General features: G+C 33.1%; 1 protein-coding gene across 7 annotated transcripts in view; it reads left to right on the forward strand.

Annotated features, from left to right (window-relative positions):
* ARID2 (AT-rich interaction domain 2) overlaps positions 1 to 26,554 on the forward strand; it is a 179,970-nt gene that overhangs the window by 88,995 nt on the left and 64,421 nt on the right. For 5 of the 7 annotated variants that reach the window (XM_036253034.1, XM_036253035.1, XM_036253037.1 and 2 more), the window contains 10 exons: positions 6,467 to 6,685; positions 8,546 to 8,613; positions 13,776 to 13,842; positions 13,935 to 14,185; positions 14,556 to 14,652; positions 14,985 to 15,194; positions 16,050 to 16,217; positions 23,597 to 23,678; positions 25,378 to 25,512; positions 26,147 to 26,343. In XM_036253034.1, coding sequence (XP_036108927.1) covers positions 6,467 to 6,685; positions 8,546 to 8,613; positions 13,776 to 13,842; positions 13,935 to 14,185; positions 14,556 to 14,652; positions 14,985 to 15,194; positions 16,050 to 16,217; positions 23,597 to 23,678; positions 25,378 to 25,512; positions 26,147 to 26,343 — 1,494 coding nt within the window. Of the gene's footprint in view, positions 1 to 4,100; positions 4,194 to 6,466; positions 6,686 to 8,545; positions 8,614 to 13,775; positions 13,843 to 13,934; positions 14,186 to 14,555; positions 14,653 to 14,984; positions 15,195 to 16,049; positions 16,218 to 23,596; positions 23,679 to 25,377; positions 25,513 to 26,146; positions 26,344 to 26,554 lie in introns of all 7 variants that reach the window. The other 2 variants (XM_036253039.1, XM_036253041.1) reach the window with 2 other exon arrangements.

Genomic DNA, 26,554 nt, shown 5'->3' on the forward strand with positions numbered 1-26,554 from the left:
CCCCATCCCCTCTTCTGAGGAATGTCAGTCTGTGCCCTACTTCCATGTTTCTGGGTCTACTGTATTCCTCAGACTGTTATGTTCATTATATTCCGTATATAAGTGAAATCATGTGGTATTTGTCTTTTTCTGCTTGGCTTCTTTCACTTAGGATAATACTTTCCAGGTCCCTCCATGTCGTCTCAAAGGATAAGAGATCTTTCTTTCTTACCGCTGCATAGTACTCCATTGTGTATATGTACCACTGCTTTTTTATCCATTCGTCTACTGGTGGACACTTGGGCTGTTTCCAGATCTTAGCTATTGTAAATAGTGCTGCTATGAACATGGGGGTACATATATTCTTCCTGATTGGTGTTTCAGGCTTCTTAGGGTATATTCCCAGCAGTGGGATCACTGGGTCAAATGGAAGTTCAATTTTTAATTTTTTGAGGTAGCACCATATTGTTTTCCATAGCGGCTGCACCAGTCTGCATTCCCACCAGCAGTGTATTAGAGTCCCCTTTTCTCCACACCCTCGCCAACACTTGTTGTTTGATGATTTGTTGATGGCGGCCATTCTGACAGGTGTGAGGTGATACCTCATTGTTGTTTTAATTTGCATCTCTCTGATGATTAGTGATATTGAGCATTTCTTCATATGTCTCTTAGCCATTTGTATGTCCTGTTTGGAGAGGTGTCTATTCAGCTCCTCTGCCCGTTTTTTAATTGGATTCTTTGTCTTCCTTTTGTGGAGTTGTATGAGCACTCTATATATATTGGAAATTAACCCCTTATCTGATACATCATTGGCAATGATGTTCTCCCATACAGTGGGTTGCCTTTCCATTTTGATGATTGTTTCTTTTCTGTGCAGAAGCTTTTTAGTTTGATGTAGTCCCATGTGTTCATTTTCTCCTTTATTTCTGTTGCCTTAGGTGATGTATCAGTGAAAATTCTGCTCCGTATGATGTCTGAAATTTTGTTGCCTACATTTTCTTCTAGAATTTTTATGGATTCATGAGTTACATTTAAGTCTTTTATCCATTTTGAGTTTATTTTGGTGTAGGGTGTAAGTTGATGGTCTAGTTTCATTTTTTTGCATGTAGCTGTCCAATTTTCCCAACACCATTTATTAAAGAGGCTGTCTTTACTCCACTGTATGCTCTTGCCACCTTTGTCAAATATTAATTGAGCGTATTGCCTTGGGTCCATTTCTGGGTTTTCAGTTCTGTTCCACTGGTCTATATGCCTGTTCTTTCATTCAGAGATATTATAGAGGGTATTCCTATATTGAATACAACATTGTGCTAATGACCTTTAAGACCATTTTCAACTTCATAGCTCTGTGGTTTTTATATTATAGTAACAGCAGAACTGTCCATAAATTATAGCTTAAATAGAGTTTGATGTCTGCTATTACATATTCTCAAAACTGACCCACTTCTGTGTTTGATCTTGTTTAAAAAGATTTTTTTTTCCTGGATCTGGTTCTCTTTTTCCTCCTCTAATTAAAACAGATTTACTTCAAGAAAGGAGATGTAAAATATTTTTGGTATTTCAGAAGTCTAGCGGAAGTTGTCGATAGAGCTATACAAGTTAAGGGAATGACAGAATTGCTTAACCTGGTTTTATAGCTCCTTTCTGATATGCTGTCATATGTCTTTTTTTGTCTTTTAAGGATAATCTGAGCAGTTATGTAACATATATTGTATGATAGATAAAATCAGGATTGGGAACTCATGAAAGGAAAGAATCTAGGAATTGGGAATTGCTGGGGTATATCAGACTATAATATATGTTATTCAAACTGAAAAGAGGTAATGCCCATCAGGTGTGGCTCAGTGGATTGAGCGTCATCCCATGCACCAAGAGGTCACTGGTTTGATTCCTGGTAGTTAGGGCACATGCTGACTGGGTTGCGTGCTCAGCCCCCAGTAGTGGGTGTGCAAGAGGTGATACATGTTTCTTTCTCAGGTCAGTGTTTCTCTCTCTCCCCCTCTCCCTTTCTGTCTCTCTAAAATCAATAAAAACATTTTTTTTAAGAAAGAGGTAGTGTTGCAGGGCAGCATTTATGAATTTGAAGGCATTTTTTATTTTTCTAGAAGGATCTATAGCAACATTATGACAGTGTTCTTTTTTTATTAATCCTCACCCAAGGATATTTTTCTGTTTATCTTCAGATAGAGTGGGAGGGAGAGAGGGGGAGAGATTGGGAGAGAGAGAAACATCGACATGAGAGAGACACATCCACTGGTTGCCTCCTGCATGACCCGGACCACGACCAGAGATGAACCGCCACTGAGGTACGAGGTATGTGCCCTTGGCCAGAATCAAACCTGCGACTCATTGGTCTGCGGGCAGACACTCTACCCCTGAGCCAACAGGCCAGGGTTTTGACAGTGTTCTAAAAATTAACATGATTATCAGTATACAAAACAAATCCTTCATTGATGATTCCTTTCAAGTATCATTATCAAAATTATAGTCAGGGATGTGTGTGTGTGTTTTTTTTTTCTTTTTTTTTTTTTTATCCTCACCTGAGGACATTTTTCTATTTTTTGTTCAGGTAGAGTGGGAGGGGGAGAGATGAAGAGAGAGAGAAACATCGATGTGAAAGGGACACATCGAGTGGCTGCCACCCGCACGACCAACCAGGGCCGGGGACAAACTGCAACCGAGGCACGTGCCCTCAGCGGGAACCGAACCTGGGTCTCTCGGGACCGCAGGCCGACGCTCTAACCGCTGAGCCAAACCGGCCAGGGTTGTGTGTGTGTTTTAAATAAACACCAAATAGAATTACATCATAGTTGGTTAAGAGACCTTAGGAAATTTTAGTTAAAACTTCTAAAGATTTGTTTTTATATCTTTGATCATACAGCCTTTCTCTCCTTGTAGGTAAATGTATTTATCTAGAGGTACTATTGTTGATATTAAGAAACGATATTCTAAAATGATATTTTGAATATTAAATATCAATTGGCAGTAACTCCAGGGCATTTGATATAAAGGGCAGTTCTACTTATAATTTTCATAATAAATAGAATAAATGGAATACTGTACATTGATGTGGAACCAAATTTTCCTTCAGCCCACTGACTTTAAATGGCAAAACATATTGAGTAGATTTTGCTTTGAACTTTAGGATTATTAAATTTTGGCATCAATACATGGTGGTTTTATCATTTATTTGCCTAGTTCTTCATTTATTTGCATACTTTTTCATGCTTTTCTTTGTCATAAATACCTGATCCTTTGGTTTCTCTCTTTATTTATTGTTTTTTTTTTTTTTTTATCCTCACCTGAGGACATTTTTGCATTCATCTTTAGATAGAGCGAGAGGGAGAGAGGGAGGAAGAGAGAGAGAAACATTGATGTGAGAGAGACACATTTACTGCCTGCCACCCACACGACCCCAACCAGGGCCGTGGACAAACTGCGATTGAGGTATGTGCCCTTAGCGGGAACCAAACCCAGGTCTCTCTGGACCACGGGCCAACACTCTAACCACTGATCAAAACCAGCCAGGGTACCTTCTCTTACATTTTAAAATTAAATTTAAAATTCAGTTATTTTTTAAATTAAAATAAAATTATTTATTTGCAATATCTTTAATAGAAAATTTATGAGAGGCAAAGTTGAAAAATAACTCATTGGAATTAATAGAACTGTAGAATTTTAGAACTAACCATGATTTTAGTAATTATTTAATTCAATAAATTATTTTGGTAAAAGAAGACCAAGCATTCTGTCCATTAGCATTTTTGGTATTTAAATTTGGGAAAGTTTCATACACGAAGATTTTTTTTTTTTTAGTTTTTATAAAGTGTATTTGAGCAAAACTTTTCCCTTAAATATTTCATAATCCAACAGATATTTGCACTACAACAGTCACTGCCAATATCAATGGAAAGAAAGCACTCTAGGAACAATTTTCCTGTTCCTCCCAACTGAAAACAAAAAGACGTGATTGCCTCAGATTAAATAAAGTTTGTCAGCAGTGATCCATTTATATAAAATTTGAGAATAAATTTAAAATCCCATTCTGAGTATAAAATTGTAGCTCCTTGGAATGGGGAGGCTTTTCAAATCTTATAAGCATTTTTTTCTACATTATTTAGAAGTCTTTACCAAGCCTGATGTAAATAAAGGACTGTTCATAATTATCATATTTATTTTGTTTTGATGGAGACGTCTTTGGCAAAGATATTCAGGTAAGGATGTATTGAACTGAATATCTGATGTAGCAAACAGGAACACTTCTAAGTCATATTGAAAGCACTTAAGACTTGACTGACATTGAATGGGGGTTCCAACTTTTTTTCTGTTGAAGAGGTTTATTTAAAAGTTTCATGGAATCTAAAAACTCTGCTGAGACTTGGGTTCTTATGATCATTACTGTATACAGTATAAAAATAACAAAAACCATACCTGTATTCACAGAAGCTTTGTTACTTTTTCACAGATATTTATTTTCTGCTATTTATGAGATATTTCATTTCAAGATTATTAAAATTAACAATGTTATTGTTCAACCTTAAATATGGTAAAGAATCTGTTCATAGTCCTTTATAACTGTATTGTGGTACTTATACTATTGGAGAAATTCCTAGAATATTTTAGAATTAAAGAAGTGTCTCCTCAAAAAAAAATTACACATTGTTTATCTGAAATAAAATTTAACTGGACATTCTATATTTTAAGTTGCTAAATCTGGAAACCCTAAATCTTAAATAATATGTATAGATTAACCTTCATTAGGGGACAGAGTACTTTCATTGTAAGAGTAGAGGATGAATTTTATAATAAATGTGGTGTAATTTGTTCAAGTTTAAAAAAAAAAAGGTGTCTCCTCAAATGTCTAAATAGGGGAATGAAGTAATTTCTTATGTACATGATTTTCTTCTGTGGTGTGTTGTGGCAGTTGATTCCTACTTTGCATTCTAATTTTTTCCCCCATATGTTTCTTACATGTTTCATCTAGAAGTAGTTTAACTCTTGTTTTCTTGCTTCTTCCCATTAAACTAGTTGTATTTTTATGTGAAATAATGTACTTGGAGTATATGTCTCAGGACATAGCTTCCAAGGCCTAAACTGCCCCAATTAAGAGTCAGTATTTCTAGAAATATAGCATTTTCTTATATGTACATGTTATGATGAAACATCAGTGTTCTGTAACCCCATCTTTCCTACCTTTAAAATCTTGAAAATGTTTTAAATTCTCCTGCAGAAGATTTTAGTTACCTTGGGTTAGGAAAAAAAGTTTTAGGACACAAAAGAATGAACTATAAAGATAAAAATGTATAAATCAGACTTCATAAAACTTCTGCTCTGAAGACACTGTTAAGAAAATGAAAAGACAAGCCACTATCTGGGAAAAAATATTTGCAAAACAAGTACTAGATAAGTGACTCATCAGAATATTTGAAACTGACAATATCAAGTGCTAACAAGGATGCAGAGCAACAGGAACTCTGTACATTGGTGGTGGAAAGGCATGATGTTACAACCAACATATACTTATGTATGACTCAACAATCTAAGAAATTTTTTTTTTAAAGTCTGCACAAGGTCCTGTATGGGGATGTTTATATTATAGCAACTGTATTCATAAGTGCCAAAAACTGGACAGAGTACAAATGTCCCTTATCTAGGGAATGGATAAACAGAATTTGTTATAGCCATACTATAGCAATAAAAAGGAACAAACTACTGATACACATATCAACATGGATATTAACCTCAAAAGCATTTTCCTAAATAAAAGCAATAGACACAAAAGGCTACATACTTTCTGTATGACTTCATTTATTTGGTATTCTGAAATAAAGTTAGAGGAACAAAAAGGAGATTAGTGATTGTCTATGGGTAGAAGATGGATTTGACTACAAAGGAGCATAAAAAGAAACTTTTGGGATGATAGAATTACTATATTTTCATTGTAGTTGTGGTTAAAGACAATGTTTATCAAACTCATATAACTAGAGTTATATTAGAATTAGAACTAAAAATTACTAATTTTATTATGTAAACTATGTCATAAAAAATGTAACCTAAAAAATGAATAATTATACAATTAGGTAAAAATTGTAGACAATGTGTCTATAAACTTGATATTGTTCAAAATTTCAAAGGATCTAGTCTCCATAGCTTTATAATGTATTAAAAATCAGAATAAGTCCCTTGAAATGCAAGAGTAAAATATATAGAATAGATCAATTAAAATAATGACACAGTAATAATTTGCCAGTTATATCCTAGAGGGCATGTACATTTTTCTATTTTAAATCTTTCTGAAAAATATAATTTTAACTTAATGAAGTTTAGAAAGTTGAACTCCTTAAAAAAATGTTGAACACTTTAAATTTTCACTTTGTTTATATTTTATACAAGAAAAGAAGCTCCTGTCCTGTATTCAGAGGATATTAACAACAATGATTTCTATTACTTGATAAATTTAAGGTGTTTTTGTCTTTATCTTTGTTAGATTATCTTCGTCAAAGTTATGGGCTATCTATGGACTTCAATTCGCCAAATGATTATAATAAATTGGTGCTTTCACTGTTATCTGGACTCCCAAATGAAGTGGATTTTGCTATTAATGTATGCACTCTCCTATCAAATGAAAGCAAACACGTCATGCAACTTGAAAAAGACCCTAAAATCATCACTTTATTACTTGCTAATGCTGGGGTGTTTGACGACAGTAAGTTTTAAGCTGATCACATTGAATGATCATTCTATAAAAGTGTTATAGATTTTTTTAAAGTTATTTAAGGAGAAAAGTACTTTTTATTGGTTAGTATAACAGCATTCTTTATTTGCTTTTATTACATTGCATGTATTATTTAAAGTAATGAATGGATTTTTAACTAAACAGTTTAGGTTAATGCATTTGAAAATTCGCTGCCTAAATAATCAAAATAAGATTTATCAAATATTTCCTATCCTTTTTACTTGTAGTGTTCACTAGGTATAGGTTTTTATAAATCAGATATTTTATTTTCTGTGAAATTCTCTCTAGGTTTTCTTCAGGCCAAATTGCTCAGTTTTCTAATTGTTGTGTAATAGTTTAATAGAGAATTAGAAAAAATATTTTATTGCTCGTAGTTTTTCTTTTTAAAATATTCATGCTAGCTGAATGTTATTGATACAAGATTTTTTTTTTACTTCTCAACCCTCCTGCCCCACCACCATTGTAACTTCTTTTTCCAGTAATATATTCTATTAAAGATAAGGTATTCATATATATTGAAATTATTTTAACCACATAGGAAATATATATATAGCACAGTAGACACACCCTAAGAATTTCTTGTAATATTTTATCTTGTAATATTTCATAGATTTGTAATTTAAAATCTGTAAATAGCAATATATTTGCAGATTAGTTTATTTCTACTATTTGATTAGTGTCCAGTAGTGTACTTTCAAACAAATTTATTAGGGATCATCTTAGTGTAGGATTCCTTAAAATTTTACCTGTACTTATTTTATATGAAGACAATTTTTGATATTAGTTTAAACAAAAGTGAGAATTAGTTTCTTACACTGCCTGAAACTTCTTATTCTTGGGTACATGGGAAAGGAACAAAGATCAGTACTTCTCAGTTTGTATCTTAACTTTTAAGATTGAATTCTGGTGATTTCCATTTCAGTTTTATGTTCTTTGGTTCCTAATAATTTTATTTGCTATTTTATTTATTATAATTTTAATTTTATTTTTCATTTATAGTGTGCATTCAACATTATTTTATATTAGTTATTTTGATATTTTAAAAACCTATTTCAGCATTTAATATAGAATGGAGTTTAAAATTGTTTCACATTTGTAGAAACCTTAAAATGAAGTTTTTGGAAGGAATATTCTCAAAACAGAAGAAAATTTTTGAGGTCTTATCATTTAATCGTTGAATAAAGATTATACATGTATATTTGATATAAGTATTATTACTTGCTTTGGTTCACTGAAACATGATATTTTAGACCCAGTTAATCTTGCATTCTTAAGCATTTTTATTTATCTAAAAGAGTAAATTATTACACAGTGTAGCAATCTAAAACATTAATAATTTAGCATATGCTATTTAAGGACGTCAGAAGTCTTGAATTATAGTAGTGCAGAGACTTTATGAAGCCATACTTAAAACATTGATTTTACATAATGAAAATAATTTCTTTGAATTTTTTGAGGATTATGGATATATTTAATTTGGTAAGGTTTTTGAGAAGTTTTTATTTAATTTTTAATGGAATTTTTATTAAGAGATAAATACAGATGCCACATCCTTTGAAAATATGAATTGTTTGTACATTTTGTATTTGAAGAAGTATAATAAAGGTGACAAAATATTTAACTTTCCATCTTATATTTCCATATAATATTTGTTTCCATAATTTTAAAAACTATTTCAAAAGAGATAATTGTGACTTTGTCATTTACTGTGAAACAGTTTTTAGTGAACAAGATATCTTACATATATTTACTGTTTTTCTATACCTATCTATTTTTAAGGAATTAAGTGAAAAAAATAATTCTGTGTTATTGAATTTACTATACTTTCAGCTTTAGGATCCTTTTCTACTGTATTTGGAGAAGAATGGAAGGAGAAGACTGATAGAGATTTTGTTAAGGTAATTTGAATGAATTTTTTAAAATATTGAATCATTGTATTCACATAGCCAAGGGCCAACGTTCGATGAATGGTTGCTCGTTTTATATACATGATACTACCTATACTTTAATCTTTATCATAATACATAAAGATACCTATTTAAAAGTTGTGATTAAGTTGCATAAAGTGCTTTTAGAATAGTTAATAAACAGAAATAAAGTTCATATTTTATTATATATTGATTCCTAAAAATGATAAATATCTAACAAAAGCAATAAATCTGAGAAAACCTAGATTCTGAGCAACAGTCTGAGGAATTTCCTTAGGGTAGATTTTCAGTTCATTTAATCACTGTTTAGCTGTGTCTAATATTCCACATGACTTATTTAAGTTTTATTTCAGTGACTGTTTTAATTTCTGGAAATTCACTTTGTAGTTTTTCAAAGTAGCCCTTTTTGGTCTCCTTTTATGCTTTTAATAATTCTTAAAATATATATTTAAAGTATATCAAAAAGATAAAATTTATTAATATTTAAATTATATATAATATATAAACAAATGTAAATATATATTATATATAAGTGTATAAACATAAATGTAAATATAATATATACTATTGAAATCTATAAATTAGATAACTGTATATACAAACACATCCACCTGATAATTCTAATATCTAAGCCTCTTGCAACTCTGATTATACTCTGAGTCAAAGATTATTCCTTTGTGTTTTATAATGTTTGTTTATAAATTTCAGGAGACTTGTTTGTTGTGATTTTTTTTTTGTACAGATTAGATGGAGAGTTTATTTCTCCATTTCCGTGGCATTTGCCAAAAACCTGAAAGGAAATACTGATTAGAATTACTTTATATTAATTTTTTTTTTTTTTTTTTTTTTATCCTCACCCGAGGACATTTTTCCATTTTTTGTTCAGCTAGAGCGGGAGGAAGAGAGAGAGAGAGAAACACCGATGTGAAGGGACACATCGAGTGGCTGCCACCGCACAACCAACCAGGGCCGGGTACAAACTGCAACCGAGGTACGTGCCCTTAGCGGGAACCGAACCCGGGTCTCTCTGGACCGCAGGCCGACGCTGTAACCGCTGAGCCAAACTGGCCAGGGCTATATTAATTTTTTAATTGGAGATTTTCCAATAACTGAGAATAAAATGAAACCCATGGGAGTTGCAGAGCAGGCTAGTGGTGAAATATTTAGGGGATTGTTTTTAATGCAAAGCTCAAGTAGAGACAATCCCTTTTACCTCCCTTTTTCTGAGGTTATAAGACCTTCAGATTTCTCACAATATGGAGTTGCATTTCAAATTTCCCACTTCCCAAGCCGACCCAAAGTTTTATTTCCTGTCCTCACCCCATGCAAAAAAGCCAGGACTCTTGGTTGTATTTAGGCAGGTGATTTTCTTAACTCCAGAATATTGGTAATTAAGTGTAATATGCACAAAACATGTAAATATTTACATATGCAATCACGAAGGGGAGTGGCTACTGTCAGTATAATCACTAATCACGTGAAATCAAGAAGACACAAATAGCTCAGCCAATGTGGCTCAGTGGATTGAGCATCTCCCATAGACTGAGAGGTCCTGGTTCAATTCCCGGTCAAGGCACATGCTCCAGTTGCAGGCTCCATCCCCAGTGCAGGGTGTGCAGGATGCATCCAGTTGATATTTCTCTTTCAAATTGTAGTTTCTACCTCTCTCTCCCTCCCTCTCTCTAAAAAATCAATAAAAACATATTTTTTTAAAAAAGAAAAGTTAAGGATGATTAGATAATCCACCTCTGTTGTATGTTTTCATTAATTTCTGCTCTTTATATTTTTCTCTATATTATGTTTTTTGGATTTAATTTGCTGCACAATTTCTAACTTCTTAATCTTGTGCTTAAATCATTGAATTTTGTTTTTATTTTTTCTAATACATTTAAATCCATAAAATTCCCTACAAACACGTTTAATTTTATTCTTTCCATTTTGATATTTCATGTTTTTATTATAACTCAGTTTAAAATATCTTCTAGTTTCCATTATGTGTTCCTCTTTGGTATATGGATTATTTGAAGGCAATTTTCTTGATTTCCAAAAATATGTGATGTTTTTATAGTTTTCTTATTAATATCTAGTTGAATTTTACTGTAGTTGTTACAGCTTTCTGGTTCATTGAACATATTATAAAGTATTTTTTTTTTACCTTTAATTCTATGTTTTTGTCTGATATCAGTATAATTATGTCAGCTTCCATTTGGTGGGTGTTTATATGGTTCATATTTTACTTTCAGCTGTTGTTAATCCTTAATTTTTTAGATGACTTTTGTAAACAACATTTATTTGGGCTTTTTTTTTTTTCCAGTGTGAAAACTTTGTTTTTAAATTAGTACATTTATTCCATTTACATTAAGTGTAATTTTGATATAATTGTTATTGCATTTAAATTTACCATGTTTTTAGTTGGTTTCTATATGTCCTGCCTATTCAGTTTTGTGTTTTCTTTCTTACCTTTTTTAAAAATGTATTTGACCGGATATTTTTTATTATTTAATTTTCCACCCACTTAGTTTGGTATTTATACACTTACTCTGTTCTTTCATTGATTGCACTAGTGATTATAATTTTACTGCTTACTAATTTAGTAAATTAGTACTTTTTCTAATTACTAATGTACACTTCTTAGATAATTCAGGGACAGTAGAATGACTCCATAGCTATTTACTCACTTTGACTTATATACTACTTTTTTATGTATTACTTTGCTCTTTTTCAGGCTTCTTAAAATAGAATCTTAGACCACTGGTTTTAAATTTTTCTTCATATCAGCATATAAAGCTATAAATTCTCTCTACAAACTGCTTTAGCTCTGTCCCAACAATTTTGTTATGTTGAATTTTTATTATCATTTAATTCAGGATACTATCTTCTTTTCCTTGTGATTTCATCTTTGATGGGTTATATAGAAGTATGCTGTTTAATTTCTGACTGTTTATTTTCAAAATAGCTTTTATTAGTAGTATTACTGTCATTATTGTTACTGATTTTTAATCACATTCCATTATTGTCAGAGAACATATTCTATATGTTTTCAGTTCTTTTAAACTTATCAAGACTTGTTTCAGGGTTCAGTATATAGTGAATGTTTTGTGCAACTTGTAAAGAATGTATGTTCTATATTGGATGTAGTATTTAATAATATCAATTAAGTTAAGGTAGTTGACAGTGTTCAAGATTTCTCTATTATTATTGCTTTTCTATATAATTATTCTATGATTTCCTGAGAGATGAGTGTTGAAATTATCAGCTATAATGATGAATGTTTATATCCTCTTTCAGTTTCTCTCTCTCTCTAACATCAATAAAGAAAAAAAATTAAATTTCATGTTTGATGTCTTTTTTTTTTTTTTTTTTACATATTTTTATTGAAATTACAGGGAGAGGAAGGGAGAACGAGAGAGAGGTAGAAACATCGAGGGGAGAGAAGCATCATCAATTGGCTGCCTCCTACACACTCCTGCTGGGGATGGAGCCAGCCACCCAGGCATGTGCCCTGACCTGGAATTGAACCAGGGACCTTTTGGTACATGGGTTGACACTCAACCACTGAGCCACACTGGCCAAGCTCATGTTTGCTATCTTTATTTGAATTCCTGTGGTCCTTTTTTTCTTAGTTATTGAACATTGTCTTTTTTCTTCATATACCTAGTTCTTTTTTTATTGTTGCTAAAACATTTTTTATCCTGAGTTTTTTTCACAGTGAGTCCTTTTGGTGGTGGGTGGACTTTCTCTCAACTTAGTGACTTTACCTGCAAACGAACCTAATTCCCAAAGTAAAATACAATTATTTTAAAGTATACATACCAGAAGGTTTAGAAATAAAAAGTGAACTAATAGCCCTGGCCGGTTTGGCTCAGAGGTTAGAGCATCCACCAACAGACCAGAATTGTGAATTAGATTCTGGTTAAGGGCACATACCTCAGTTGCGGTTCGTCCCTGGCCCTGGTCAGGGTCATGTGGGAGGCAACCGATTGGTGCGTCTCTCTCACATCGATGTTTTTCTCTCTCTCTCTCTACTCCTCTCCCATTCTGTCTGAAAATAAATGGAGAAATATCCTTGGGTAATAATTTTAAAAAATAAAAAAATAGGTGAACTAACAGCTCATGTGCTGCTTTGAGTACAGAAATAACAAGATAATGCAGTTAAATGGCATAGGCAAATTGAAGTTGAAGTTAATTTTGTATAGACATATCAGTATAAAGGCATTTGTTTCTAAGCCTGAAGAACAGTAAATAAGAGATTTTGACTCATCTCCTCTCACATATTGATCAAAAAACAGTGCGTAGATACAGAATACTGGAAAGCAAGTTAAATATTGGGTTGCCAATTCAGTAACACATAACTTCACCACTTGCTGTTTGATTTCCTTTTATTTTTTAATAATTTATCTTTATCATTGAAAGTATTACAGATGTCCCCCACTTTTTCCCCATTGAACCCCTGCCCCCCCTGCCTTCACTACACTATTGTCTCTGTCCATTAGTTATGCATATATGCATATAAGTTTGGTTTATTTACCCCCCCACCCCCACCCCGCCCCAGTCCCTCTGAGATTTGTCGGTCTGTTTTCATTTAGATACAGATTTACTCAATAGCTGCGTGTCTTGGGAGTGTCTATAAATAGGAATACTATGATTATGTGCAATTTACTAGTGGGATTAATGACTATTACAATTTTGATGAGCATAAACACTATTTTTAGATATTTTTCATAGCTTTAAAGTGATCTGAAAATATCTGATTCATATTGTTGAGTGTCACAGATACTGCTGATATTACTGTGGTTTGTTGTGTGAGTTGAAGACAATGCTAAGGAAATGCTTAATTTTAGTTAGAGATTAATGAACATAAAGATGTCATCCCCCACCCCATTCAAATTCATATACGCCCTAATTTCTTTCACAAACCTTTTAAGAATCTGTGGACTCCAAGCTAAGACCCCCTGATCCAGAATGATACGTTATTGTATAAGTTCCTTAATTTTATTAAATACACAGAAAATAGTAGTATCTATGTGAACTAAAAAGAATGGAAACGTTTTATTTTATGTGTAACTGCTTTTAAAGTAATGGAATTGTTGTTTCAAATTGTCAGAATTAAGCATAATAATTTTTTATTATAGTTTTGGAAAGACATTGTTGATGATAATGAAGTACGTGACCTTATTTCTGACAGAAACAAGTCTCATGGTAAGTCAGTGAGAAAAAATACTAAGTAACTTTGAAATATTAATAATAATAAATTAAATATTAATAAGTATACTATATATTTTCTGTTGTAGAAGGTACATCAGGAGAATGGATTTGGGAGTCTTTATTTCATCCACCTCGAAAGCTGGGCATTAATGATATTGAAGGACAGCGGGTACTTCAGATTGCAGTGATTTTGCGAAATCTTTCTTTTGAGGAGGGCAATGTTAAGCTCTTGGCAGCTAATCGTACCTGTCTTCGTTTCCTATTACTTTCTGCACATAGTCATTTTATTTCTCTAAGGCAATTAGGCCTTGACACATTAGGAAATATTGCAGCTGAGGTAAGCATGTAACAGTAACTTAAAAAATAGTTTTTTTAAAAAAACATACATTTTTTTATGTGTATGCTTTTTCAGTTTTAATAGTGACAATATTTATTTTAAAATTTTAGGATGTGGTATTATATTTTCCATATTTAGAGCGTATTCAATGTTTACATTTATTTTTTGCATGAAATGATATTATAGAAGTATTATACACATTTGTGGGGGGAAAGTATTTGAAATGATGCTCCAAATTTAGTAGTGGCTTTGCTCCCAGTAATTACCTTTTTAAAAGTTATGCAATATTATTCTGTTCATTTTTATTAAATGTGAAATATACAACACTGGAAGAAGCCTACCTCAATAATAGTATCCTTTCTTTTTCCAGCTTTTATTGGACCCTGTTGATTTCAAAACCACTCATTTGATGTTTCATACAGTTACTAAATGCCTAATGTCAAGAGATAGATTTTTAAAGATGAGAGGTAAGTGCACAAACTTTTTATTATCTGTTAAAAAACAAATACAGCCCTGGCTGGGTAGCGCAGTGGGTTGGAGCATCATCCAGTACACCAAAAGGTTATGGTTTGATCCCTGGTTGGGTGCATATGGGAAGCAATTGATTGGTGCTTCTCTGTCACGTTGAGATATTTCTCTCTCTCTCTCTCTCTCTCTCTCTCTCCCCCCCCCCCCCCCCCCCAACACCTTTCTCTCTCTCTCAGATTAATTTTTAAAAAAACCACGCATTCTCAGGTAAGGATTAAAAAATTATTTTTTTAAAAAAACAAATACATTTTTTTATGTGTATGCTTTTCAGGCATGGAAATTTTGGGAAATCTTTGCAAAGCAGAAGATAATGGTGTTTTGATTTGTGAATATGTCGATCAGGACTCTTACAGAGAGATCATTTGTCATCTCACTTTACCTGACGTGCTGCTCGTAATCTCAACACTCGAGGTGCTATATATGCTCACAGAAATGGGAGATGTAGCTTGCACAAAAATTGCAAAAGTAGAAAAGAGCATAGGTAAGACTAAACCAAAGAAACATTTAAGTTATTGTTTTTGTTGAGGAAAAAATACATAATGTGGTGCTATATGAAATCCCAATTGATATTTTGGGTTTACTGTTTATTTTGAGGAGTCATTATCCTTTCATACACATTTGTTTATATTATTATTTCTGCTTATTTTAGATAAGCAAGAAACTTGTATCATAATAGAGACCAGGATGTATGTGACTATTAGTAATCCCTGTTCCTTCTCTTTATTTCTATTACTATATATGAAATTTGAAATCAATAAAACTGCTATATTTGGCTTTTTGGGGAGCAGGTCTTTATGTTTCAGATGGTCAGCTGCTACTATTAAGCAACTAAAACTGAGTAAAACAAGCTTCCTTCTGTTCCTAGAAGTTGATGATAGTGGTACTATCCTTAAAACCAGTGAACTCACCTCCACAGTGGGTTGTGAGTTTTAAATATACTTACTAAAGTATGTCATGTTAACATTTATGATTCACATGTTTTCTTTCTTCATATAAATACTAAAATTAAGAGTTAAGAAATATTTAGAATGTAAAGTATTATTTTTGAGAAATTAAGATGTCACTTTCCATATAAGTAGTTCCTGAATCTGGCTACACATTAGAATCACTTAGGAAGCTCTTTTAAAAAAAAATATGTAACCCCAACTTTATAGCTACTAAATCATCCTTCAGAGATTGAGCCTAAATATCTTTTTTTAAAGATCCACAGATAATTCTGATGTACGATTTATAGACTGGATTTGAGAAGCAGTATTCTATACAGCATGTGTTTTTAAGTAGAATGAGTTTTTAAATAATATTGATTGATAACTATTGGTATTTTAATTTATTTTAGACATGTTAGTGTGTCTAGTTTCTATGGATATTCAGATGTTTGGCCCTGAGGCACTAGCTGCAGTAAAACTCGTCGAACATCCAAGTTCCAGTCATCAAGTTTTATCTGAAATTAGGACACAAGCTGTAGAGCAAGTTCAAACCCAGATCCATGTAGCATCTGCCCCAGGTTAGTGTTTTTACATATTCTTTTTCAGTATGGTTATTAGTGTGTAAGATTTAATACTAATAAATTTAGATATGCATTTTTGGGTTCCTGAGATTTTATAGTAGTGTAGGCTAAAGGAGAACTTCAGTATGTGCTTTAATTTCTTAGATATTATACATTCCAGGAGCAGCAGAAACAAGGTGAGCATAGAGAAAGAATAGTATAATAGAGAAATGAAGTTGAGCAGGATTTTGAGGAGTGTGAGGTATTAGATTCACATCTGTGAGAACAATAAGAAGTGCTCCAAGAGTAGGCTTCTTATTTGTGATTTTAGTCATTGGAAATCGATAAGCCAGGAATAGGTTATTCATGTATTATGTTATAATTTTCTCAAGTGGTCATCAGAATACATCAGTACAATACCCCCCTAATACTTATAAATCTTAGCTCAAATACCACAGAAGCAGAGCCTAGGATCACTCACGTGTGTATATGTACAACATATACAAACATGTATACTGGCACTTTGCACCCTTCCTAGAGTCCCTTGGGTCAATTCTGTTTAACTTGAATATCTTTAATTAGAATTCAGACCTGTCTAATAACCAACATTTTCTTAAGTCCTTGGACTTCTTTCTTCTGGCTGAATTATATTTATATTTTAGCACTCTCAGCCTCTTTGTAGAGTGCTTTCTGCACCTTTATTTATCCTATCAGAAACAGTCCTTTTACCTCACCTGCTCTTCCACCTCTCACTGTTCCCAAGACTTTTCTCTTTCTTGTATTTTGTTTTTAATGGAGGATGCTCATTTTTCTCTGTTGATCTTAACCTCTCACTTTGCAGATAATGTGGATGGTGTGTGGCATAAATGTCTTCAAACTTCTTAATCCTTCACTTGCAAACTTATTGTCATCTGAACTTCATTCTCATTCAGTTTCCCCTTATCTCAGGAAGAGATAATTAACTTTTTCTGAGTCTGTGCTCTAAATATCAGTCTTTCCATTTCCTCATTCCTATGTCTTAACTTCTCTTTTTTACCTGCTTCTTCCTTTCAGCCTAGAAATACATTCAGATCTGTCAACCTCCCACACTAGCCTTAAAACAAAAATTTCATTATCTTTAATCTTTAACTACCACATTCATTTTATCACCAAATCTTGTTGAGTCTTCCTAAATACCCAGGCCTCTTCAATTGCCAGTGCTTATAACTCAGTTCAGACTCTCATCATCTCTCTCCAGCTATCTTGTTCTCTTTCCATTTAATCATGGTCCCATCCTCTCTTCTATTCTAAGTAAAAGGAATCAAAATTATATACTCTATTTACTTAAAAGTATGTAATATGTCACAAATTCCATTAATTTCTATTATGTCCTTCAAAAGTGTATGGTAGTGTTGTATTGTATGTGCATAAAACTTACTTGAATTCAACCAACGGACTGGACAAATAATAAAAGGCATGAAAAAACAAGTAACTTTGACTACCAATCTATTCAGTGAGCTTTCACCCACAGGCAGTAGATGTCAAACAACCAGTACATATTGGGGAATCAATGGTTAGAATATTAATGGTTTATCATCCTTAAAAAAGAAATGAAAGAGTTCATATTGCCAGTTAAGTGCGTGGTAGAGGTATATGTTTATCCTCAAAGAAACTGAAGATTAAATTAATTTAGGGCCATAGAGAAACTGTCCAACCAAGAGAGGAATTAATAAATTATCAGTGATACACTGAACCATAAAGGGCTGTTTTAAGAATATTCTAGGGCATTTTCGATGAAAGCTGCTATTTTTTGCCTTGTTACTAACCTGTGACCTTGATGAACTCTTCATGTCTAAGATTTGGTCCTCATTTGACAAATGGACAAAATTAAATATGAGTTTGTGGCTTGCTCATTTATGTTTTCATTCATAGATCTCTAAGGATTAAAAGTTCATTGTTGATCTGGTGAGCATGAGCACTATTAACTTGCTCATTATGAATGACAGTTTTTTAACTACTAGATTAGTTATCATTTATAATGTGGTGCTCCACCTTGCCCCTTAGTTTCTTTAATAATACTTCCTTAGGGAATGGTGGTCTTAAACTTTTTTCCTTGCTTTCTCTCATCACTATGAAAACTTATGTAATCTTTCACCCATTTTAAGGTTGACATCTAAATTTCTTCATCACAGTTTAAATAGGTATAAGTAATGTGGTTTTTATGTATATTAAATTGACATTTTAAAATAAAAGTTAATCCCTGGCTGGTTTGGCTCAGCGGTTAGAGCGTTAGTCTGTGGTCCAGAGAGACCTGGGTCCGGGTTCTGCTAAGGGCGCGTACCTCAGTTGCAGTTTGTCCTCGGTCCTGGTTGGTCATGCAGGTGGCAGCCACTCAATGTGTCCCTTTCACGTCGTTGTTTCTCTCTCTCTCTCTCTCTCTCTCTCTCTCTCTCTCTCTGAATGAAAAATGGAAAAGTGTCCTCGGGTGAGGATAAAAAAATAAATAAAATAAAAGTTAAACTTTGTGTCCAGTGGAATCTTGACATCATTATCATCCATTTAAAAAAATACACAAACTCGCCCTGGCCAGTTGGGCTTAGCAGTTAGAGTGTCGCCCACAGACCAAACAGTCTTTGGTTTGATTTGGGTCAAGGGCACATACCTTGGTTGCGGTTCGCTCCCAGCTCTGGTCAGGGTTGTGCAAGAGGCAACCTATCAATGTCTGTCTGTCTGTCTGTCTGTCTCTCTCTCTCTCTCTCTTCTTCTCCTTCCCTCCCACTCTATCTGAAGATAAATGGAAAAGAGAATTTAAAAAAAAACAAACAAAAAAAACACATACACACACAAACTGGCCCAGCTGGTGTGGCTCAGTGCTTGGACCTCGACCCATGCACCCGGAAGTCACTGGTTCAAATCCCAGTCAGGGTATATGCCTGGGTTTCCAGCTAGATCCCCAGTAGGGGGCATGCAGCAGGCAACCGATTGATGTTTATCTTTCTCCCTTGGCCTTCTTCTCTCTCTAAAAATCAATGAAAACATATATTTTAAAAAAATACACAAACTATCAGAAATTTTATGATGTCCCTCTTACTCCTTGAACTCGTGGCCATCACTCTATCAATTCTTCTCAGCTATAAATGTAGACATTTTAATTTAAATTTTATCATTTTCTGTTACTCTATTAAACTCTGTTTAAAAGTTTATTATTACAAGTCTTAGAAATATATGGTATGTCAAACAACAGTAAATACATTACAAATTTTTATAAATATTAAATAAAAGGTAAAATTATTGGAAGTGCATCTCTTAATGAGATGGACAAGATTTTTTTTCCATAGTTCTCTGGAAATTATTACTCCAGTGTGTCTAGGAATGAATATTTTTATTGAGTTCAGCATCAGTTTTATGTCTCTTTTTTCTTTTTATAGATGTAAGTTGGAAACCTAGTTCATGTCAAATAGATGAAGGCAGAACTTAAAATTCTTTGAATTTCTTCAGAATTATTGAAAATTATTAAATTATATTTAAGATCTTCTGACAACTTTAGTTTTATGAGTTTGTTGAAATCAAAGAATTAATAATACTTGACTCACAAAAGTATTTGTTGCCCAGTCATTAGACACATTTATTTTTGTTTATTGAAAATATATTAACAAGATATGTCTGTAAATTATACTTGCTACTCTTTTACTTAGATGTACCTTATTTAACCTAATATATTCAGGAAGTGTTAGCACAGTGGTTTTCAACTTTAGTGTGCATCAGAATCACCTGGGTCTGGCCGGTGTGGCTCAGTGGTTGAGGATCGACCCATGCACCAGGAGGTCGCCGGTTCAATTCCTGGTCAGGACACATGCCCAGGTTGTGGGCCAAATCCTCACTGGGGGGCATACAGGAGATGGCCAATCTATGTTCTCTCTCATCAATGTTTCTGTCTCTCCTTCTCCCTTCCTCTGTCTCTAAAATCAATAAAGAAAAAAAAAAAAAAAGAATCACCTAGTGGGCTTAAACACTGATTTTTAGGCTCCATAACCTGACTTTTTGATTCAGGTAGACCTGAGAATTTTCATTTCTAACAAGTTCCCATGAGGTGCTGATGCTACTGTTCAGGAGACTACACTTTGAAAACCACTCAGTTAGGAAATTTAAAATATTGTTCATTTCAAGGCCAATACAATGTTTTTTGATAAAGTGCTTGTACCATGTGCTTTGAATACATATTTCTAAAAGCTTGCTTTGGCATTTCAGATTTACCTTATTAGATTTTGAAAAATGCCTGCCACATAACCTACCTGATAAAAGGTAGTGTTATTATTAAAAGTATGTTTACTTTTTGTTACTTAGCCTTACTTTCTGTTACTCAGAAAAATTTCATTATTTTTCAATCCAAGAAAGTATGTTAATAACATGTTTCCACCTTCCTTACTTCAGAATTCTATGATAAAGTTGCCATGAGATTGTCATATGAATGAAATAAGATGCCACCACCTTCAGTAGTTCCTTAAAATATTCTCTGTGCTTTACTTACACAAGATTTTGCCTCAGAAGTAATGCTTTCTTCGACAGTACTTGAGGGATAGAGGAGGGAAGGACATTAAGCAAAAATTGTCATCACTCTATAATGTAGCTGAATTCAGAACAACCAAAGGGCTAAAATACTCAATTTCCAATGCCCAGTTAATATTTATTAACTATAATAAATAAAACACTGGGATAGATAGGAAGCCCTTAATACTTTGGTGGCTTTTTGGACACTAACGTTTCTAATTTTCCCTTTGGTGTCCCAGAGGTTTTTAAATAATAATAATAATAATAATAACAACTACCATTTATAGTGCTTACTGTGTGCCAGGCATTGTTTTAGTGGCTCACATCTAAAAACTCCTGTAATCCTCATGATCTATGAGGTCAGAATACTATTACTTTTCCTCATTTTAAAGACAGAGGGATTAAGTTATTTGCCCATAGTTACACAACTATTGCTGAGTGATGGAACTCCAGAGCCAGCCTCTCTGGCTCCAGAGTCACACATTAACCATAATCCTGCTGTACTATTAAGGATGGGCAATATTTAAAACTTTCTGTTTTAAAATGGGAGAAGAGCAATTATCAGAGAGGAAGTTATGTGCTTAGGCAACACAGTTTTAGGAAGGAATATATGCAAAAGCTGAGTATCTGGAAATTGATTCCTTTTAAAGTATAAGTGCCTTACTGCCCTGGCCAGGTTGCTCATTGGTCGGAGCATCATCACTCAGTTGTCCCAGTGTGCTGGGGTTTCGGGTTCAGTTCCAGGCAGGACTCGAGCAAGGGTCAACCTATGAATTCATAGATAGGTGGAGCAGCTGGTCAATGTTTCTCTCTTTCTCCCCCCACTTCCTCTCTCTCCTTCTCTTCCCTCTCTCTCTCTCTCTCTAAAATCAATAAAGAAAAAAAATTTGCGCCCTGGCCAGTTTGGCTCAGCAGTTAGAGCGTTGGCCCGCAGACCAGAGAGTCTCTGGTTTGGTTCCCACTAAGGGCATGTACCTCGGTTGCAGTTTGTCCCCAGCCCCAGTTGGGGTCGTGTGGGTGGCAACCAGTCTATATATCTCTCTCACATTGATGTTTCTCCCCCACCCCCCACCCCCCTGCTCTATGTGAAAATTTCCTCAGGTGAAGATTTAAAAAATTTTTTGCAAAAAAATACAAGTGCCTTTGTATCTTTTGGAAGGTCTTCTGATATCCTGAGAAAACTGCTTCTCAGTTTATAGCCACTTTCATAGTAATTATGTTTCCAGTTTATATTCTTAATTTAACTATGGCTGAATCAATCTTCCTTATGCTTGTAAAGTTTCTCATGATATCAACATAATTTTTAATGTTTCATGCAGTTGATTGTTAATTGATTCAGTAGATTTCAGTCTAAGTAGGGTATACTCTCATAGTACAATTGATGAAGAAAAGGGAAGATTTCTACATGGGTTCAGGCCCTAGAAAGGTATTTTCTGTAACAGTATTTTCAAGTTAGGAGGAGAAGAAAGATGAGCTGAGGTAGCACCAGGAAAATAATTTTGGTTTTAATTATGTTCTGTTAAGAAGCAGCATATCACCCTGGCAGGGCAGCTCAGTTGGTTAGAGCATTGTCCCCATGCGCCACCGTTGCAGGTTCAGTCAGGGCACATACTAGAATCACCCAATGAATGCATAAATAAGTGGAACAACAAATAGATGTTCTCTCTCTCTCTCTCTCTCTCTCTCTCTCTCTCTCTCAAATCAACCAATTTTTTAAAAGCAGCAGCATATCACAGTATGGCCTTTGAAATGTAATAATCCTGGATTCAAATCCACCACTCCTAAAAGAAGGCTTTCCAGCTATACCAGCTCTGCTGTTCCCTTCATGTATTCCTTTGTGAATTTAATCTCTGAGCTTTAACTTTTTCATCTGCAAAATGGGGATAATTAAATTTAGACCTATATATAATGTTAAAACAAATAGTGTAAATGTAAATGGCTTAGTGCAAAGTAAATGTTCATTAAATGACTGTTGTTATCCCAATGGGGATTGGAGGGCTGATCAAACAAAGGTCAGAATTGCTTCCAGTTATTCACAGATTTGACTGCTATAGAAAGTATCTAGTTCCAGTACAGTAGTTGCATTTCTAGTAACTTAGAAATGCATTTGTTCTATTTGAGGGTTCTGAGAAGTTTTGATAAAATGTCACCAGCAGAAAAGTAGGTAGATTTTATGTTTAAAAATTATAAAATCATGCTGATGCAGTGGTGAATAGTATAATTTTAAATTTTAATATAAATATATAAGATTCATATTTATAACCTAAGTTTATGTTAACTCATATGTTTAATGTTTTTGTTAGTTCCTTTGTTATATAGCATAGCATTTCATCTTTATGTTCATCTTATCTCAAAAATTTTATATATACCACTTAGAGTCAATATTCATCTTTTAAATTCAGAAGAGTTGTAATTTCTGACACAGTCTGCTTCTGTAACTAAAGTGAGAGGTGTTTATTCACTGATACGTTGAGCTGTGTGACCTTGGGCTAGTTATTTTAATCACTTTGAGTCTCAGTTTTCTTATCTGTACCCATCTCACAAAAAAATTTAAGATAATGTATGTAAAGTATTTAATGTGTCTGACCCATGGGAAAAAAGCTTATATTAGCAATATAATCCATATTATTGTTATTATTGGAATGACTATGATGTTAAAAATATAGTTCATATAAAGCATCTAAGACAGTGCCTAGTATAATATGTGTGCTCCGTTATAAGTTTCTTTCTCAAATTTGTACATTTTCATTATTCACCTTTTTAAAAGGTATTCATTGTAAATATTAATTGGTTCAATATCCATGAACTAAATATGGCATGTAGTGACTAAATTTTTTTAAATGATGTAGTTAATTTATTTTTTTCTTTAGTTTCCAGAGCAGTTGTAGCACAGCATGTTGCTCCACCTCCAGGAATAGTGGAAATAGATAGTGAGAAGTTTGCTTGTCAGTGGTAAGTGGTTTCTTTCTATTAAGACTTTATCTTTGGGAAGAATAAAGCAAAAGAGAAAAGGGAATGTATTTCAATAGTCAGCCAGAATGTTTTATTCTGTATTTCTTTTTAGTTAGATTAGAACATCATTTATACAAAGAATGGACAATGTAAAACCACTTCACCTGTATTTTGGAATTATTTGAAAGAAAAATATTTAAAGTTATCTTTGACTTTGTAGAAAGTAAGTTTTGTCAGATTGTAGAAGCTTTTTCTTAAGGTTTTATTAAAAGTGAATTGGACGGACTTTAAGCAAATAAAACAAGATTTTGTTTTAAATGTTTCTTCTTTTCTATCAAAAGCAAAACTTGTTAATTTTTTCTTTTTGTGAGTTAGGGAAAACTAATCAAAAGATAGACTAGCCAGTTTGTCTATATTGAAATAAGCAACTTTGAAAATAATATTTTCTTGAGAAGATTGAGTAGTTATATATCTCAGCCATTTTCTGGGGAAAAAAAAGGAAGAAAAGAAAAGGTTCGATTTTGTCTTGGATAGTTGTCTCTAAATTATTTATGAATTTTAACTTAAGTTCTTTAGAAGATTAATAGATTGAAATAAAGATTATTTTCTGGTGATGAATTACTTTTAAAACTTTCTTTTCTTGATCCCTTCCTCCCATTCTCCCACATTATTTGTTTCCCATTCCATGCTTGTGTTGCTCTGTGTTACATGTATTTGGTGCTTTCATATCTTTGTTCCTATGACAATTCTCTCTAGAATCTAGACTTTTCCACTTTACTTAAATCAGGTTTATGGCTTTAAATATCTCTAATTATTTGCTTTCCTCACATTCTATATATTGTTACACCATGACTCTTTATACTTGATAAATCTCTTCCAGTAATATTTGAAAAGGTTTATCTTCTACATTAAAACCAAAAGCAGTTTTTTGCATCTAATCGTTTTTAAAACTCTTTACTCAAAGGGGTATGAAAGTTGAAAAAAGTATTCACTACATCCACTGTGAAATGTGTGGTGTTGGGTATAGATTTGGTCTTACAAATCTCAGTTTCACATTTCTGCCTTTTATGAGGGGAGGAGGAGAGGCTCATTTTACAATTATTTTATCATACTTATTATTTGATGCAGTTTATAAGAAACAGCTGTAAGTTGGTCTTACGTGTATAGTGGGTCCTAGAAAGAGTCTGTGGATAACTAAGTCTCTAATCCTAACTTGTAGATGGAAGTCTCTATGAAAAAGACAAACTGAAGTTTGAATTAATTTGTACAGGATAAAAATAGAAGTCTCTGACATGGGGAATGGGAGTGTGTAGCAATAGCTCATAATTGAGAACTTCTGTTATATTTTCATTATTACAAGACAGGAACCTGAGTAGATATTCACTAAATAAAATTATTTGTTGTAGCATATTTCTTGCCAACAGACCAAACCTGCTCTTGCTGGGATGTAGACACAGTTTTTATTTTATTGTTAGTGATGTTTTACACTAAAATAAGTATGATTAAATAGTTTATCTCTTTATTTGATTTAGTCTGTCTAAAACCTATCATGTTTTTGCTAAGTATATATGAAACAGTAAAATTTGACCGGGCATAATTATTAGGTTATAATACATCGCCTTCAAATGGTTTTAGCATACTTAAGTATAGACTCTCCTATAGTGTATTGCATAATGCCATTTATTTTTCTCCTCTATAGGCTAAATGCTCATTTCGAAGTAAATCCAGATTGTTCTGTCTCTCGAGCAGAAATGTATTCTGAGTACCTCTCAACTTGCAGTAAATTAGCTCGTGGTGGAATCCTAACATCAACTGGATTTTATAAATGTCTTAGGTAGGATGCATAGTTCTTTAAGTAAAGTTAATTTATATCACTTACAATACCTCTTGTTCTTGAGAAAATATCATCTATATAGTTTTAAATATCTCTACTACTTAAAATTTCATATGGTTAAGTTGTAGTATGGTAAAAGTTTGAATTTTGGACATCGCATCTGATGTTTATGTTTGAACCTTATGAGGTTTATCAAAAAAAGAAAGAAGAAATTATTTGCTTTTTTCTTGCCTACTTTTTATGTTAAAAACATGACTTTTAGCCTTTTTAATCTTGAATAATAGTCTATAACTCTCTCCAACTATTAAGGCTCCTTGACATTTTCCAAAGTTCATAGAATAGGCATTGCCTAGATGTAGCTTTTTTTTGTTAATTATATATGCAGTAGAATTGTTTAAAACCCAACAATGTTAATAAATGATGATTTTTAAAACTGTAGAATTGATCTTTTATATTACTTTCTCTGCTTTCCACCCTTACAGAATAAAGCTATATGAATCATATTGGTTCATACGTAAGTAGCATATGCTACTTATAGAAGAATATACTGCTGCTGTTTGTGTACACATTGTTAGAAGTTAGTGTTTTTTGTTAGTGTGCTACTTATCAAAACTGAGTATTGTGTACTTTACAGAACAGTGTTTCCAAATCATTCAGTGAAGAGAGTGGAGGATTCCAGTAACAGCGGGCAAGCGCATATTCATGTTGTGGGAGTAAAACGGCGGGCTCTACCACTTCCCATTCAGATGTACTATCAGCAGCAACCAGTTTCTACTCCTGTTGTTCGTGTTGATTCTGTTCCTGATATATCTTCAAGTCCTTCACCTGCAGGTATTAATTTTTACTTTAAATATTACCAAGTTAATAAAATGTATATTGTGCACATTAAAATGTATAACTTTTCCTTATTTTTCCAGTAGCATTTTCTATTTAATCATACTCATATGATGCAAAGTTGTTAGATATTAATTTCTTTCAACTGTTTTCTCTTGTATTGAGTAAAAGAATTCCTACATGCAGCTTTTCGGTCATTTCATTATAA

This window comes from Molossus molossus, unplaced genomic scaffold (assembly GCF_014108415.1).
Source record: "Molossus molossus isolate mMolMol1 unplaced genomic scaffold, mMolMol1.p scaffold_m16_p_10, whole genome shotgun sequence".
Classification (NCBI taxonomy): Eukaryota; Metazoa; Chordata; class Mammalia; order Chiroptera; family Molossidae; genus Molossus; species Molossus molossus.